The sequence below is a fragment of the Xenopus tropicalis genome, chromosome 8, assembly GCF_000004195.4.
Source record: "Xenopus tropicalis strain Nigerian chromosome 8, UCB_Xtro_10.0, whole genome shotgun sequence".
Lineage (NCBI taxonomy): Eukaryota > Metazoa > Chordata > Amphibia > Anura > Pipidae > Xenopus > Xenopus tropicalis.
The window spans coordinates 105798475-105812667 of NC_030684.2; the positions used below are offsets into that span (position 1 = coordinate 105798475).

The window sequence follows — 14193 nt, forward strand, 5'->3', positions numbered from 1 at the left end:
GTCCCTTGGCGCCAACCATACAACAATGACTTGATTTAGTCAACAAGGTGCTCCCATTAATTAAACTTATAATGAGAGGGTGTCCAGTGATTTTGTTTCCTGAAAGTTTGGAGTCCTTGGCTAGACAGAATCTAACAGCAACTCTCCCCTATAAGGGTATAACACATGGAGCTACTAGCTGCAGCTACTTGTATTGGCTACTAAAATAGACAATGCTGATCATTTACTGATAACAGTCTTAACGTGTTTTAGCAGAGGCAAGTCTCAGTATTGTCTATGGCAGGGGATGTTTTGACATTTAGAAGCCATAAAAAAGTAGCTGCTACTAGTCTTCACCCTAAGGATTACTGACTATCATATGCTGCCCCTGCTTTTCCGATATGAGACTGGAATGCACTATGTGTTGTTTTTCTTCTGATTCAGCCTACAGTATAACTACCCCGTGACGCCCCTACTAAGTCTACAGTGTAGTAGTATAATCTATTTTGTTTTGTTACTGTTTTGTTTTATATACAAAACCAAATAAAAAAATAATTTTTAGCATTCTTTTTTTTGTTTTTTTTTTTAGCATTCCTGCCAAACATTACCCTTGAAGACACCCCATCCTTTCTGTCTTTGGATGTTTTCCATCTGCTGGTAGGAATTTATTTCTCTCATTTGCATTTGCAATTGGTTTGGGCTAAAGAGAAAAAAAGGGGTTGTGGAATTCACTGGCTAAAGATTTTATATACTATAAAAGTGTGTATGTATGTGTATATATAAAAAATATACCCATTTTGAAGTCACAAAAGAAGCCCTGTCATTGTTCATAGGCAAAGATATCAGACCCATATCCTATGAGAGCAGGAAAACAGGAGTATTATGATATATTATTAATATTAATTATTATTAATTAATTATTACATTTGTTTCTGACAGGTGGGGTCAGTGTTGGCATTCCCATCATTATATTGTGAAGAAAATGTAGACTTACATCCTTCTACCCTTGTTTCTACCTACAACAACCTCTACCTCTTTCACCTGCTCACAATGACGCACATACTGCAAATCATTTTCTCTTTAACTACAGGTAAGCGAAAAAATGTGAAACTTTTGTTAAAGCGATTCTGACATGGTGTAAAAATTTTTTTTTTTCTGGCCATGTTATATACTTACATGATAGCTTCTGAAACGCTGTAAAAAAAATTCCCACGGTCCAGCTGCTCCTCCGTCGGCACCTTCTGAATGTGAGTCCCACGACGCCGCCATCTTCTTTCTTCCCTTCCTGCTTGCTGGAACGCCGCCCCTGCAATCAAAAAAAACGCTCACCTTTTAACCAATCGGCGATGAGTCCAACGTTGGCCTCTCTAGCTTCAGTGCGCGATGACGTCATCGGTGACGTCATCGCGCACACCGGCGCTTAGCAACAAGCGCGCCGATGCTTCTAGGCTATTCCTAAGCCTGTTTGACTGCGGGAGGGAGGGAGGGAGGGAGAGAGACAGAGCAGCACACAATCAGGACGCTAGAATAAAATAAGTCAGAGGCAGTATACTCGCAGGCAGTCAGCACTCGGCAGTCTCCAGTCTCGAGAGAAGACACCAAGATCACGGAAGGGTCACATGATTGATGACGCTTCTCAAAGTAAGGGGAAAGGAAAGGAGGAGGATCTTTGTGAGACTGACGTCAGCCTTGCTCCTGCTTTGACTGACAGGCTTAACAGAGACAGTCGTGCTTGGCTGACAGTCGGGTCCTGGATCTTAAGAAGCGTTTATTAAGAAAACAAGCGCTTCCCATAGAAAATGGTCAACATGTGTAATAGGTCATTTTGGAGGTAGAATCATATAATCAAATGTTTTATTTTACTGTCAGTATCCCTTTAATTATGTGTGATCATGTCTTTGTTTCTGTACATGAAGCTGATGTGCCAAAGGTGTTTCACTGAAATTGCAAACCTCTATTTGCAGATAATGTGCCTTCTACAGAACCTGACGACTGTGAAGAAGCCCGTACAGCTGCTACTCTTTGTCAGGACATTTCACAACTCACCAGCAAGTAAGTTCTTCCACCTTAGGATTTTCTAGGGGTCATTTATGAACGGAAGTGCAATTCACATGGTATACCAAAGGCAGAAACCATATTCAGCCTAAAGATCTCTTTTCAATAAATCTTTTTTATCCCCAAAGTTAACTGTAATAAGAGTTAGAATTGTATCCATCTTGTTGATAGAACATGGCTCTTGAACTACAATAATAGATACATGTATGAATAGATAAATCTCTATAGCACTAACACTAATTTGTTAGACCAAATCTGTATACTCAGCTCGACCCCCCTAGTTCTATGAGCAAACAAGTACGAGTATGGGATCCGCTATCCGGAAGCTCGTTATCCAGAAAGCTCCAAATTATGGGAAGGCCATCTCCCATAGGTTCCATTTTAATCAAATAATTCAGATTTTGAAACACATTACCATGTATTTGATCCCAGCTAAGATATAATTAATACTTATTGGAGGAAAAAAACAGCCTTCTGGCTCCTCCTCCTAATTGACTAGCACATATGAAGAAGAATCAAAGGAATTCTGTCATGAGAAGTTTTTTTTTTTTTTTCTACAAAGCGCATCAGTTAAGAGCACTCCACCAATAGAATCCTGCATTAAGATATTTTTTTTTATTTTGTTATATTTAATTTTGAAATTTGACTAGACGTTGTTCTTAGTTCCCAGGTGTCCTCAGCCATGACTTGGCTCTGATAAACTTTAGTCACACCTGCATTAGTGCTAAAAATGCTCCAGTGCCCCACCTAGTGGTAGATATGACATTGCACTCAATAGTGAAATACCCAAGTCTGGCCATGACTCCCACAGTTACTGAGTAGCAGTAAAAATTATGACAGAATCCCATCTAATTGATGGTGTAGACTATGTAACAATATGTTATGTGGCCTACACAGGTAGCTGCCCCTTATATAATTTACATGCTAATTCAAGTAAGTTTCCGGTCTCTTTGTACAATGGTTATTTCTCTGCCGTCTCAGGGGGACACAGGGAACGCATGGGGTTAAGCTCCACCCTCCAGGAGGCAGGACACTTGATACTAAATTAAAAAGGGGCGTGCCGGGAGCCAGCTTTACCCCTCCTCTATACCGGTTCAATTCAGTTTTTCAAGTGTCCTGCTACCAGGAGGATGGACAGCTAGGTCTCCAGCGAGACCTAATGTGAATTGAGATTTCTTCGGTCAGGAACATAAACCTGACACCCGGGGTGAGACCAGGTGCGGGACTCCCCGCTACCTATATGGTTAACCCCCCTACGAGGGAAAGCCCACCGGGGTCAACACGTGTCCCCGACAGGACTGTAAGACCACCCAGACTATCACCGCGACTGCCCTTCCTCCTCTGGAGCAGAGCAGAGGTCTGGCCGGTGCGGCTAACATGGGTAAGTAAGGCGCGCTTACCAGCCGCCTCCCCCTCTACATCCGGACAGGAACCGCGTCCTCTAGATGCCCGGGCCCAGCGCTAGACCGCGCGGGCAGCGCACGGGCGCGTGCTCGCGCGCGTTGACGTTGACGCGCGCGCTTACGCACGGATGCGCAGACGTGCACGCACGTAAGCGTGGACGCGCGCGCATGCGCGAAGGCGCACATTTACACCGGAGAGGGCGGAATTACGCGCGCAGAGGGGGTGGACCCGGCTCTCCTCGTTTGGCGCCAAGCGGTGCACTTCCCCCATAGTTCCTGGCTACTACGCGCCAGAAACCCACACAGAGCGGCACAGTTCACTACACCTGCACTGAGCCTCCTAAGCCCCAAACAGACCAGTAACATGGCAGAAGGTAGGTCAGGGGGGCTATTCTCCAGAGCGGGGGCAGAGCACCCAGAGCCCCACAGGTAACTTATTTTGCCTGCTCCAAATGCCATAATAAAATGCCAGGGGGACAGGTGGATCAGCTTTGCAGATCTTGTTCCACTGAACAAGACACAGCAGCCACTGCTGGAGATAACTCTATCACACCACAGACCGGGGAACCCTCACAGGAGGGCACTCTCCCTGAACCTCCAGCGGGTCCCTCAATGGAACCATCAGCTCCCCTTTGGGCACTACAACTTTCCCAATCCCTGGCATCCCTTCAGGGACTCCCCTCACTTGCTGACTCCCTGGGAAAGGCACTGACCATACTGGCTAACAAGCCCAGCCACAAGCGCAAGCGGGCAGGAGGAATCAGAGGCGACACTAACACCCTTGACCCCTCAGATGTCTCCTCCGGGGAACTGGACCCCTCAGGGTCCGAGGGGGAATTACCTCCTTCCATTGCCTCCTCAGCAGAAGAGGATGACGAGGAAGAGGATCAGGACAAAACACGGGACACCCACCATGACGTTCAGAGTATCATCAAGGGGGTGACCGAGGTACTGAACATTTCTCACACAACAGCCGCAGGCTACAAACCTGTTTAAGAGACAACACAAGTCATCGGCCGTATTTCCGGCACATGACCAACTCAACAGCATAGTACAGGACGAATGGAACTCCCCTGAAAGAAAATTCCAAGCTACCAGAAAATTTTCAAAATTATATCCATTTCCCAAGGATCTGGTGGACAAGTGGAGTATACCACCATCTGTGGACGCACCAGTCTCCAGACTCTCCAAGTCCACAGCACTTCCCGTCACAGATGCAGCGGCCTTCAAAGACCCCTCGGATAGGCGTCTCGAAGGATTCCTCAGAGCAATCTTTACAGCCTCCGGATCGGCCCTACGGCCCGCCCTAGCCTCCGCGTGGGTGAGTAGAGCCATACAGGCCTGGGCAGACTCCCTTCTCAGGGGAATTCAAGACGGATCCCCCAGGTCAGAATTGAGTTCATCTGTACGCTCGATAGTCGACGCCTCAGACTTCCTATGCGACGCTATCTTGGAGACATCGCAAATCCTCGCACGCACCTCAGCACTATCGGTAGCTGCACGCAGAACCCTATGGCTAAAGAACTGGTCAGCAGACCTCAGCTCAAAGAAATCCTTGACCTCACTTCCATTCAAGGGAAGTCAACTATTCGGAGAGGAACTCACCAAGATTATCTCCCAGGCCACAGGGGGCAAAAGCACCTTCTTGCCCCAATCCAAGACTCGCACAACCAATCCGGCCAGACGGGGCAAATTTTTTCGTGGCCAAAGCGGACGATACAATAGACGACCAGGCTCACCCCAACGCTCTCACTTCAGAAATAAGACTGGGGACAAGAGCCGACCCACATGGAAACCCAACAAGACCTTCAGCAAGACCACCAACGACAAGACAACCTCAGCCTGACGGGGCACTCCCTCCGGGACCGCCAGAACTCATCGGAGGCAGGTTACTACGGTTCCGGGAGGTATGGAGTCGTCACTCCTCAGACACATGGGTCAACGAGATTGTTTCCCAGGGCTACCACCTAGACCTGGCAAGCCCCCCACCCAGAAAATTTCTCATGTCCAGAGTTCCCTCAAACCCGACCAAGGCCCAGGCCTTCCTTCAATGCATCTCAAAGCTGGAGAGAGCAGGAGTGATAGTACCAGTACCACCGAGGGAGAAATTCTTCGGGTTCTACTCCAATCTGTTCATTGTCCCAAAGAAGGATGGCACCTTCCGCCCGGTGTTAGACCTGAAATATTTGAACAAGTTCATTCGATCGACACGGTTCAAAATGGAAACTCTCCGATCCGTGATTCGGGGAATGGAACCGAATCAACTCCTAATGTCACTAGACATCAAAGATGCCTACCTGCATGTCCCAATCTGGCCTCCACACCATCGTCTCCTCCGATTTGCATTCAAGAGCCAGCACTTCCAGTTTGTGGCACTGCCATTCGGCTTGTCAACAGCGCCCAGGGTGTTCACGAAGCTGATGGCCGTCACGGCAGCAACCCTCCGACTACAAGGAGTGTCGGTGACACCTTACCTAGACGATCTCCTCCTCAAAGCGAGGACGGAGGATCAGGCCAGGGAGATCCTGCAGACAGCAATCTCACTCCTTCAGGAATTCGGTTGGACCATCAACTGGTCGAAGTCCAGCCTCCAACCGAACCAACAGATGACGTTCCTAGGACTCGTCTTCAACACCTCGACGCAGATGGTACACCTCCCTCAAGACAAACAGGACAGGCTCAGACAACTGATCCGCCTGTTAATGCACTCCCAGCACCCGACCGTTCATCAGGCAATGAAAGTACTGGGAACCATGGTATCATCCATCGAGGCAGTACCATTCGCACAGATACATCTGCGCCCACTCCAAGCCAACATCCTAAGAGCATGGAAAGGGGGAGCCCTATCCAGAACAATCAAGCTGTCCCAAGCCACAAAAGAATCCCTACGATGGTGGCTACGACCCAACTCTCTGAGCACAGGTCAGTCGTGGGCAACGCCAGACTGGACAGTGATCACCACCGACGCCAGCCTCCGGGGCTGGGGGGCGACCTACCAGAACCTACATGCACAAGGGACTTGGTCCCCCGCAGAGTCCGAACTTCCCATAAACATACTAGAGCTCCGAGCAGTCAAACTAGCACTAGCCCACTGGTCCCATCACCTACAGAACATCCCAGTGAGGGTCCAAAGCGACAAAGCCACCACAGTGGCATACATCAATCGGCAGGGAGGAACGCGCAGCACAGCAGCGATGAACGAAGCACAGCAGATCCTCAGCTGGGCAGAGGTAAATTCCGTAAGACTATCCACCATCCATATCCCAGGAGTGTCCAACACAAGAGCGGACTTCCTCAGCCGCAACCTACTGAATCCAGGAGAATGGGAACTTCATCCGGAAGCGTTCTTGCAGATCACCAACCACTGGGGAATTCCTCAGATAGATCTAATGGCATCAAGGGACAACAGCAAAGTACCAAGGTTTTTCGCCAGGTACCGAGATCCAATGGCGGAAGCAGTAGACGCCATGACTCAGCGGTGGCAATTCAGACTGGCGTACGTTTTCCCCCCACTTCCAATGCTGCCCCGGGTCCTAAAGAAGATCAGACAATCAAACCTAACAGTGATAGTCATAGCACCCTATTGGCCACGGAGAACCTGGTTCTCGGACCTACACGAGATGTCCATAGACCAACCGATCCGCCTATCTCCCAGACACGACCTCCTTCAACAAGGGCCAATAGCCCACCCCAACCCCGGGCTATTCGCTTTGACGGGATGGCTATTGAGACAGCCATCTGGCAACGAGAAGGACTCTCTGAGGAGGTCATTACCACCATGCTAAGGGCACGCAAAGCAACCTCATCCAGGGCATACTACAGGGTGTGGCGTTCCTACTTCACGTGGTGCGCTGAGACCAACTCACCACCCCTTGAACTCCACGTACCAAGAGTCCTTTCCTTCCTACAGCAAGGACTCCAATTAGGACTAAAACTGAGCTCACTCAAGGTGCAGGTCTCGGCATTGTCTATTCTGCTACAGTCACGCCTAGCACTTCACGACACAATTCGCACATTTCTCCAGGGGGTAGCACACGTAGCTCCACCCTTTCGCCCACCCACACCAGCATGGGACCTCAACCTGGTCCTAGAAGCCCTCCTCCAACCACCATTTGAACCTCTGGAATCCATTTCAGACACCTGGCTAACCTGGAAAGCGGTATTCCTTACGGCAATTTCATCAGCTAAAAGAGTGTCCGAGCTGAGCGCTCTATCCTGCACTGCCCCATTTCTTATCTTCCACAAGGACAAAGCAGTTCTACGCACAATACCATCCTTTCTACCAAAGGTGGTATCTCCCTTTCACGTGAACCAGGAAATTGTAGTTCCGTCCCTATGTCCGGACCCCAAAAATGACAAGGAGCGACGCCTTCACAACCTGTGAGAGTACTCCGAAAATACACCGAGAGATCCCGGACCTACCGTCGCTGCCAAGCTCTTTTCGTGGTTCCATCCGGAGCCCGACGGGGTCAGGCAGCTTCCAAGACATCAATTGCAAGATGGATCACAGAGACCATCCGGCGAGCTTACGTGGCCAAGGGCAAACCGGCACCACTCAGACTCAGGGCTCACTCCACGAGAGCCATCGGGACCTCCTGGGCCTGGCGCAACTCGGCATCCATGGACCAGATCTGCAGAGCAGCCACCTGGTCCTCCGTGCATACCTTCACTAAATTCTACAAATTAGACACATTTGCGTCGTCCGAAGCCTCCTTCGGCCGCAAGGTACTGCACGCAGTCGTGCAGTAACGTACCCTCAATAAAACAGTTCCCACCCAGTTCTTCTTGGGGCTGCTTTGTTAAGTCCCCATGCGTTCCCTGTGTCCCCCTGAGACGGCAGAGAAAATAGGATTTTGTTACTCACCGTTAAATCCGTTTCTCTGCAAGTCGATAGGGGGACACAGGGCTTCCCGCCCGTTTTATAAATCTATAAGTACCAAGTTCTATGACCACGTTGGTCAGTTTTGGGAATAGCCTTCCTACTACCTACTCTGCATGTTAATGTTATAGCCTACGGTAACAGTACTTCTTTGATACAAACTGAATTGAACCGGTATAGAGGAGGGGTAAAGCTGGCTCCCGGCACGCCCCTTTTTAATTTAGTATCAAGTGTCCTGCCTCCTGGAGGGTGGAGCTTAACCCCATGCGTTCCCTGTGTCCCCCTATCGACTTGCAGAGAAACGGATTTAACGGTGAGTAACAAAATCCTATTTTTCTTTCCATAGTAAATAAACACGTTTTCCTATGTATAAGAAGAGTCTTTCGTTCCTGCTAGTCTACATGCATTATTGTTTGTTTCTCATCAGCTGTTTTACTGAATGCCTGATACAGTAATTGTACTATACATGCCAAGACTACAGAACATTCACTTGTTGTTTTTCTTTTTTAATCTTAGCAGTTTAAAGATTGATTTTCCGGGGTGGTATGTTTGGAAATGTGTGAAAGAGGGCATCATGCCATATCTGCGATGTGCAGCTTTGTTCTTCCATTATTTGCTGGGAGTAATGCCTCCAGAGGAGCTAAAATCATCAGGTAATTATAATTAAAAATGTACACCACTGTTCTCCAATCACAGGTAGGAACCTCCAGGGTTTTACCGTAAAATCGAAGGATGTTGGACATATGTTGCTTTAGTTGAAATCCTTAGGTACTGATCAGAACAGCAAAATACAAGGAGCAAGGGAATATATATATATAAGTCTGAAATAGTTTGTTCCTTGCTATATATTTCCTGGATTACATAATGTATACATAGTTATTTTTTCCTCTCTGCAAGGGTTAAATAAATGGAAAACTGGTCCAACCAATGACACTCATTAGCACTGATACCAGCCCTAAATCATCTCTTATAGATCAGAACCTGCCTCTGTTCTTTCTGCAAAGTAATGGTTTTTTTAACAGTTACTTTTTTTTTTCTTACTTTTCTTAATGCTTAGTGCAGTCTCACCTCTTAACTCAGTTGGCCCAGTGTGTCTGGAGGCACTGTGAAAAATGTTGAGCAGCAGGGATTTAATATATGTGTTCGGCCAACCAGGTTTGCAGTTAGCGACACCAAGTGAATTCACCTTCACTTTTGGTTAGAAATTTTAATGGATTTTGATTTTCCATGTAGGCACTACAGACAATCAGTTATCAGCTCTTTGCAGCTTCCTCTGCTTGCCAACCAACATTCTTCTTCTTTTCCAAGAGAACTGGGACATTGTGAAACTTCTCATTCAGAGGTATTTTAATGATTTCTGCCCTTGAGTTTGTAAGTTACAAGCATCATAGATCTGCAAGATTGTTAGCCTTTTAAACTCGCATACCTTTAGCAGAAGAAATAACAGCCAGGCACTTACAAATTTTAGTCTTTTGTATTAATGTTCATGTTCACAAAATATGCATAGATATTAGGAAAGCTTGTGTTCTAGTTTACCTTTCGAATAAAGCTGCTTTTCCAGTCTAATAATAATAATAACGTACTGACTTCTGACCGCTCTGCAGCAGGTTTCAACAGAAAAAATATATCTGGACTGTAATAGAATAGAGTTTAAGGGAGTGTCTGTAATGCAATATATATGACCTGTTGTCTCTTCAGTAAATGGGACATGCTTAATAAAATGTCCCAGGCCATATCTACACAATGTGTTTTAAAACAAATTTGTTCCATGTGTAGCTAAACTTACCCAACCCTGTGGGTCCCATGTGTTTTGGGTCAACCCACTCATCACTGCTGCAGAGTAATTAAACTCCTATTGATATTATATATCAATAATACACAACAATTTATACATATGAATGATGTTTTGTTTTCTGAATTTGTACTGCCTAAGATAAAATGAATTTACATAACTTCGTAAAGTTTTTAAATAGCAATTGGGACATATGATGACTCTGAAATTTGATTTTCCATGCTGCTTACCACATTTTAATGTTCTTTCATCAGGTTGAGTTCTGACCAATCCCTGCAGAGTGTCCTGGCTGGTTACACTACTGCACTCAGGTAAGCCATTGTTTATGGTGATCATATGATATTGCATTGACGTGGGTAAAATATTTTAGCTTAGAAAATTGGTTGCAGTTGTCCAGTCTGCTTGCCAAACAGTGCCAAGCCCAATTCTATTGATGCCAAGGGCCCGTCACCCAGGCATTTTGTCTCCCTGCCATTATTGTTCCGATCTCGCCAGGACATCCCTAATTCTAATATGGCTATCCAACATTACAGCTTTTGTATCTTAGCTAAGTTTTATCTGCTTTGGTTGTTGTGTGAGTTAATAGAATGTCTATACTTTTATATAATTTCACTAATGGTAATATCAACTTTCAGGTATCCAAGGAAACGCAATACACTAATAGAGCTTCCAGAAGATTACAGTTCCCTTCTCAACCAAGCATCCCAGTTTAGGTGAGAAGCTGTACTCCTCTTCGTCAGATTGTGGACACCTAGAAAAACTTATTTATCTGTCCTCTTAGATACTTTATCTGTCCTTTAGATACTTTCTAGAATGGTCAGGAGGCCAAGACAACCAGCTTTTCAAGGATATTTCTCAACATTTTGATAAATTGGCCTCAATGGGCTTGAATCTGGAGAAAATATTGTTTATTGTCTTTATACAAAATGGAAACATTTTCCAAGTAAAATAAAAAAAAAATAACCCACTGTATAGAGATACATTAGTCACTTGGAAACGACTATTCCAACATCATAAATGTAATTACTTTCTTCCAGTTTCTCATTTTGTCTACAGTTTTAATCCCAGGTTTTCTGCTTTCATGCTTGTGTGGCTTACCAACACTTTTTACATCTGAGTGTGGCTCACAGCTAAGAAAGGTTGGGGATCCCTGATGTACAGTATGAGGCTCACAGTAATTTACAGTAAGACCAAGTAACCACCTCATCCTGTCTACAGAACTTCCCCAGTGATCCCTTTATATAGCAGCCAAAGTACAACACATATAATATAATAGCCATTCTTAGGAAAGGTATAATAGTATGTCCTGAATGAGTATTTCAGCCAGTCTCCTTCTGATCACATTACAGTTCGTTGACTTTAACAAGAAACCAAGCTGACTGGTTGCTTCATCAGCATGTCTATTCAGATGCCGATGCCCTACCCAATTTGTAGTCAGATGCCAATGCCCTACCCCATGTGTGGTCAAATTGCTGATTTGGCTCACAAGCCATGATAAGAAATCCCAGTCACCGGGTTTTTGGTCAACTTTAGGTCTTTTCTTTAGACTTGCTGCATCCAGTGTTCTTTTGCTCAAATAACAAATTGATTTTGCTTTTGATAAATTGTTTGATGTGGATCTTCCAGATGTCCTAAGTTTCAAGATGCTGAACGGAAACACCCGGTGATGTGCCTTCTCTGTGGGGCCATTCTCTGTTCTCAGAATACATGCTGTCAGGAGGTGGTAAATGGAGAAGAGCTGGGAGCTTGTACAGCACATGCCATGCACTGTGGAGCTGGTGTCTGCATCTTCCTAAGGTAGGCTGTGGTTCGCATAGTGAGGGTGCCATAGTCTTGGTGGTTCGATGCTAGCTTCAACTGTCAGAGTAAACAAGCTCTGTAGCTGAGTATGATACTCCTTTGAGCAGAACATAGTTTTGCTCATTTGTACAGCATGTGTAAATTAGGCTTTGGATTTGGTTCTGGATTAAGACAAATCTTTTGTAGGGGATTTTTTATTTGGACAATTCCTAATATTGTGGCTTCAATACATCTATAATATCTGTCATATACCATAATTTACAGGGATCACCATGGGTTCCTATATTTTTATGCCACTGGAATCCATTGGCAGTCCCTCCATTTATTTTCAGAAATAATGCTGGCAGCAATGGCAAACCTGAGAGGGAGTAAAAGTTATATACAGAGTACAAATTTCCTAAAGAGAGATCACCAGAACCTAGACTGCACAATCACTATACACCAAGGTATCGACACCTCTCTCACCCTCAGAAATTGAACAGGAAAATTATTACCTAATCACTACTAACTAGACTATCATTACAATGGATGCCATTCTCAAAAGCTGGAGAAGAGTACTCACATTCTAGGGCCACCGGACTCTTATGGAATGGTTCCTGCCAATCAACAGCACAGAATTATATTTAACTCCATTTCCCACATCACAAAAATGTTTAGGAGTCACTCATACATTCGGAGTGTAGTCCAAGGAAACAATCTGCTCTCTGTGACCCATCACCCTTTAGGAGAAGAGTATTTCAGACAGCTGTTTCTTGACCACTACAGTGGTTCTGTAAATCCTATCCTCATGGGCAGCTTCTAACATTTAATTGAATCCTTTCCTTGTTGCTTGGGGGACACAGACCGAACTGGAACTATTGTATTGCCTTGCCTTGCGTGCACGTGGCATTGACTACTATTTACTCATTATAAGCTTTTCACTTTGGGATGCCTATGGCACGGCTGGCACTAGGGGGTAGGCAGAAGAGGCAGGGTCTAGGGTGCAATGGTGGGGCACATAACTCTTTTGCCTACCCCCAGTCTGTGCCCTAGTCCCACGGTGCCAGCTTGTCTGTTACATCCCTCCAACCTGTCTTCAGCGTGGTCAAAACCAGGCTGGCATGGCCTGGTGCTGGCCCGTGGCCTTTTTTATTGTTATTTATATTTGGAGGTAGGAGTGGAGTGGGAACCACCTTTATGTAGGGTAAAGGGTTTTTAAGCTTTAGTCTGTCTCTTCCAAAAATCACGAATTGAAGGAGATGGGCATGAGGGGGAGCCACTATCAACATTTAGGGGCTGATTCATCAAAGTACGAGTTTGAATCCCGAAATGGGTAAAATTAGGATTAGATATGATAATTTCTGATCACAAATATCACGAAAATGCTAAAGAAAAAATCGTATTAGTCACAATAATATCGTATCGGCGATCCGAAAGTCAGGAAATTTTCTTATCTGAACGATCGTAAACGGCGGGAAAACCTTTCTAACTTTGATCCTTCTGTGCATGATTTTGGAAGCCCCCACAGGACTCAACGGCACTCTGCAGCTCCAACCTGGCCCAAAGAAAGTCACAATATCGAAGCTGGAATGAATCTGAAACTTTCGTACTCGGCGCAACAAATAAGATTTTGTCACACTTTTTGTCGCAAATTAACTAAAAAGTCGCAAAAAATACGCACAGTACGAAAACTACAATTTTTTTGTATTCAGAATCGATCGTACTTTGATAAATGGGCCCCTTAGTGTTCTCTATCTAACTGCAGGTTCTTCATCCCTGTGGTGCTTGGGGCTTATAAAGTTATCTCTCTAATTTGTGGTGAACACAAAATATATATGTATATATTTCCAAAATATATTAACAACAAGTTATATTATATATATTGAAAATATGTTATTTTTGAAACAGTATCAGAGAATGCAAAGTGGTCCTAATGGAGGGTAAAACCAGAGGATGTATCTACCAGGCTCCCTATCTTGATGAATATGGAGAAACAGACCCAGGACTGAAGTAAGAATATATTTTGAGTGATGAGTTTGCAAATATTAAAATACAGAGCACCCTATAATCAACAAAGTTTATTGCATGTTCCCCAATTTATTATTATCACCTTGGTGCCCTGTAAAAACTCTTTGCAAAAAAGGATGTCCACCTAACTGGGCTGTAGATATCAAACAACAATCCTCAGTCTGCAGCTGATGTGCATTATGGAATGAAACAAACTGGCACATTAAGGCCCCTTTAGAGTTACATACTACATAGGTGGATGGAACATATTTTATTATTATTATTATTTGCTTGTGGAC

General features: G+C 45.1%; 1 protein-coding gene across 3 annotated transcripts in view; it reads left to right on the forward strand.

Annotated features, from left to right (window-relative positions):
* ubr1 (ubiquitin protein ligase E3 component n-recognin 1) overlaps positions 1–14193 on the forward strand; it is a 71262-nt gene that overhangs the window by 51530 nt on the left and 5539 nt on the right. For 2 of the 3 annotated variants that reach the window (XM_002941086.5, XM_012969238.3), the window contains 9 exons: positions 569–636; positions 919–1069; positions 1944–2031; positions 8833–8969; positions 9550–9658; positions 10363–10419; positions 10744–10821; positions 11735–11905; positions 13796–13897. In XM_002941086.5, the coding sequence (XP_002941132.3) occupies positions 569–636; positions 919–1069; positions 1944–2031; positions 8833–8969; positions 9550–9658; positions 10363–10419; positions 10744–10821; positions 11735–11905; positions 13796–13897 (961 nt within the window). The remainder of the gene's footprint in view (positions 1–568; positions 637–918; positions 1070–1943; positions 2032–8832; positions 8970–9549; positions 9659–10362; positions 10420–10743; positions 10822–11734; positions 11906–13795; positions 13898–14193) is intronic. The other variant, XM_012969237.3, reaches the window with a different exon arrangement.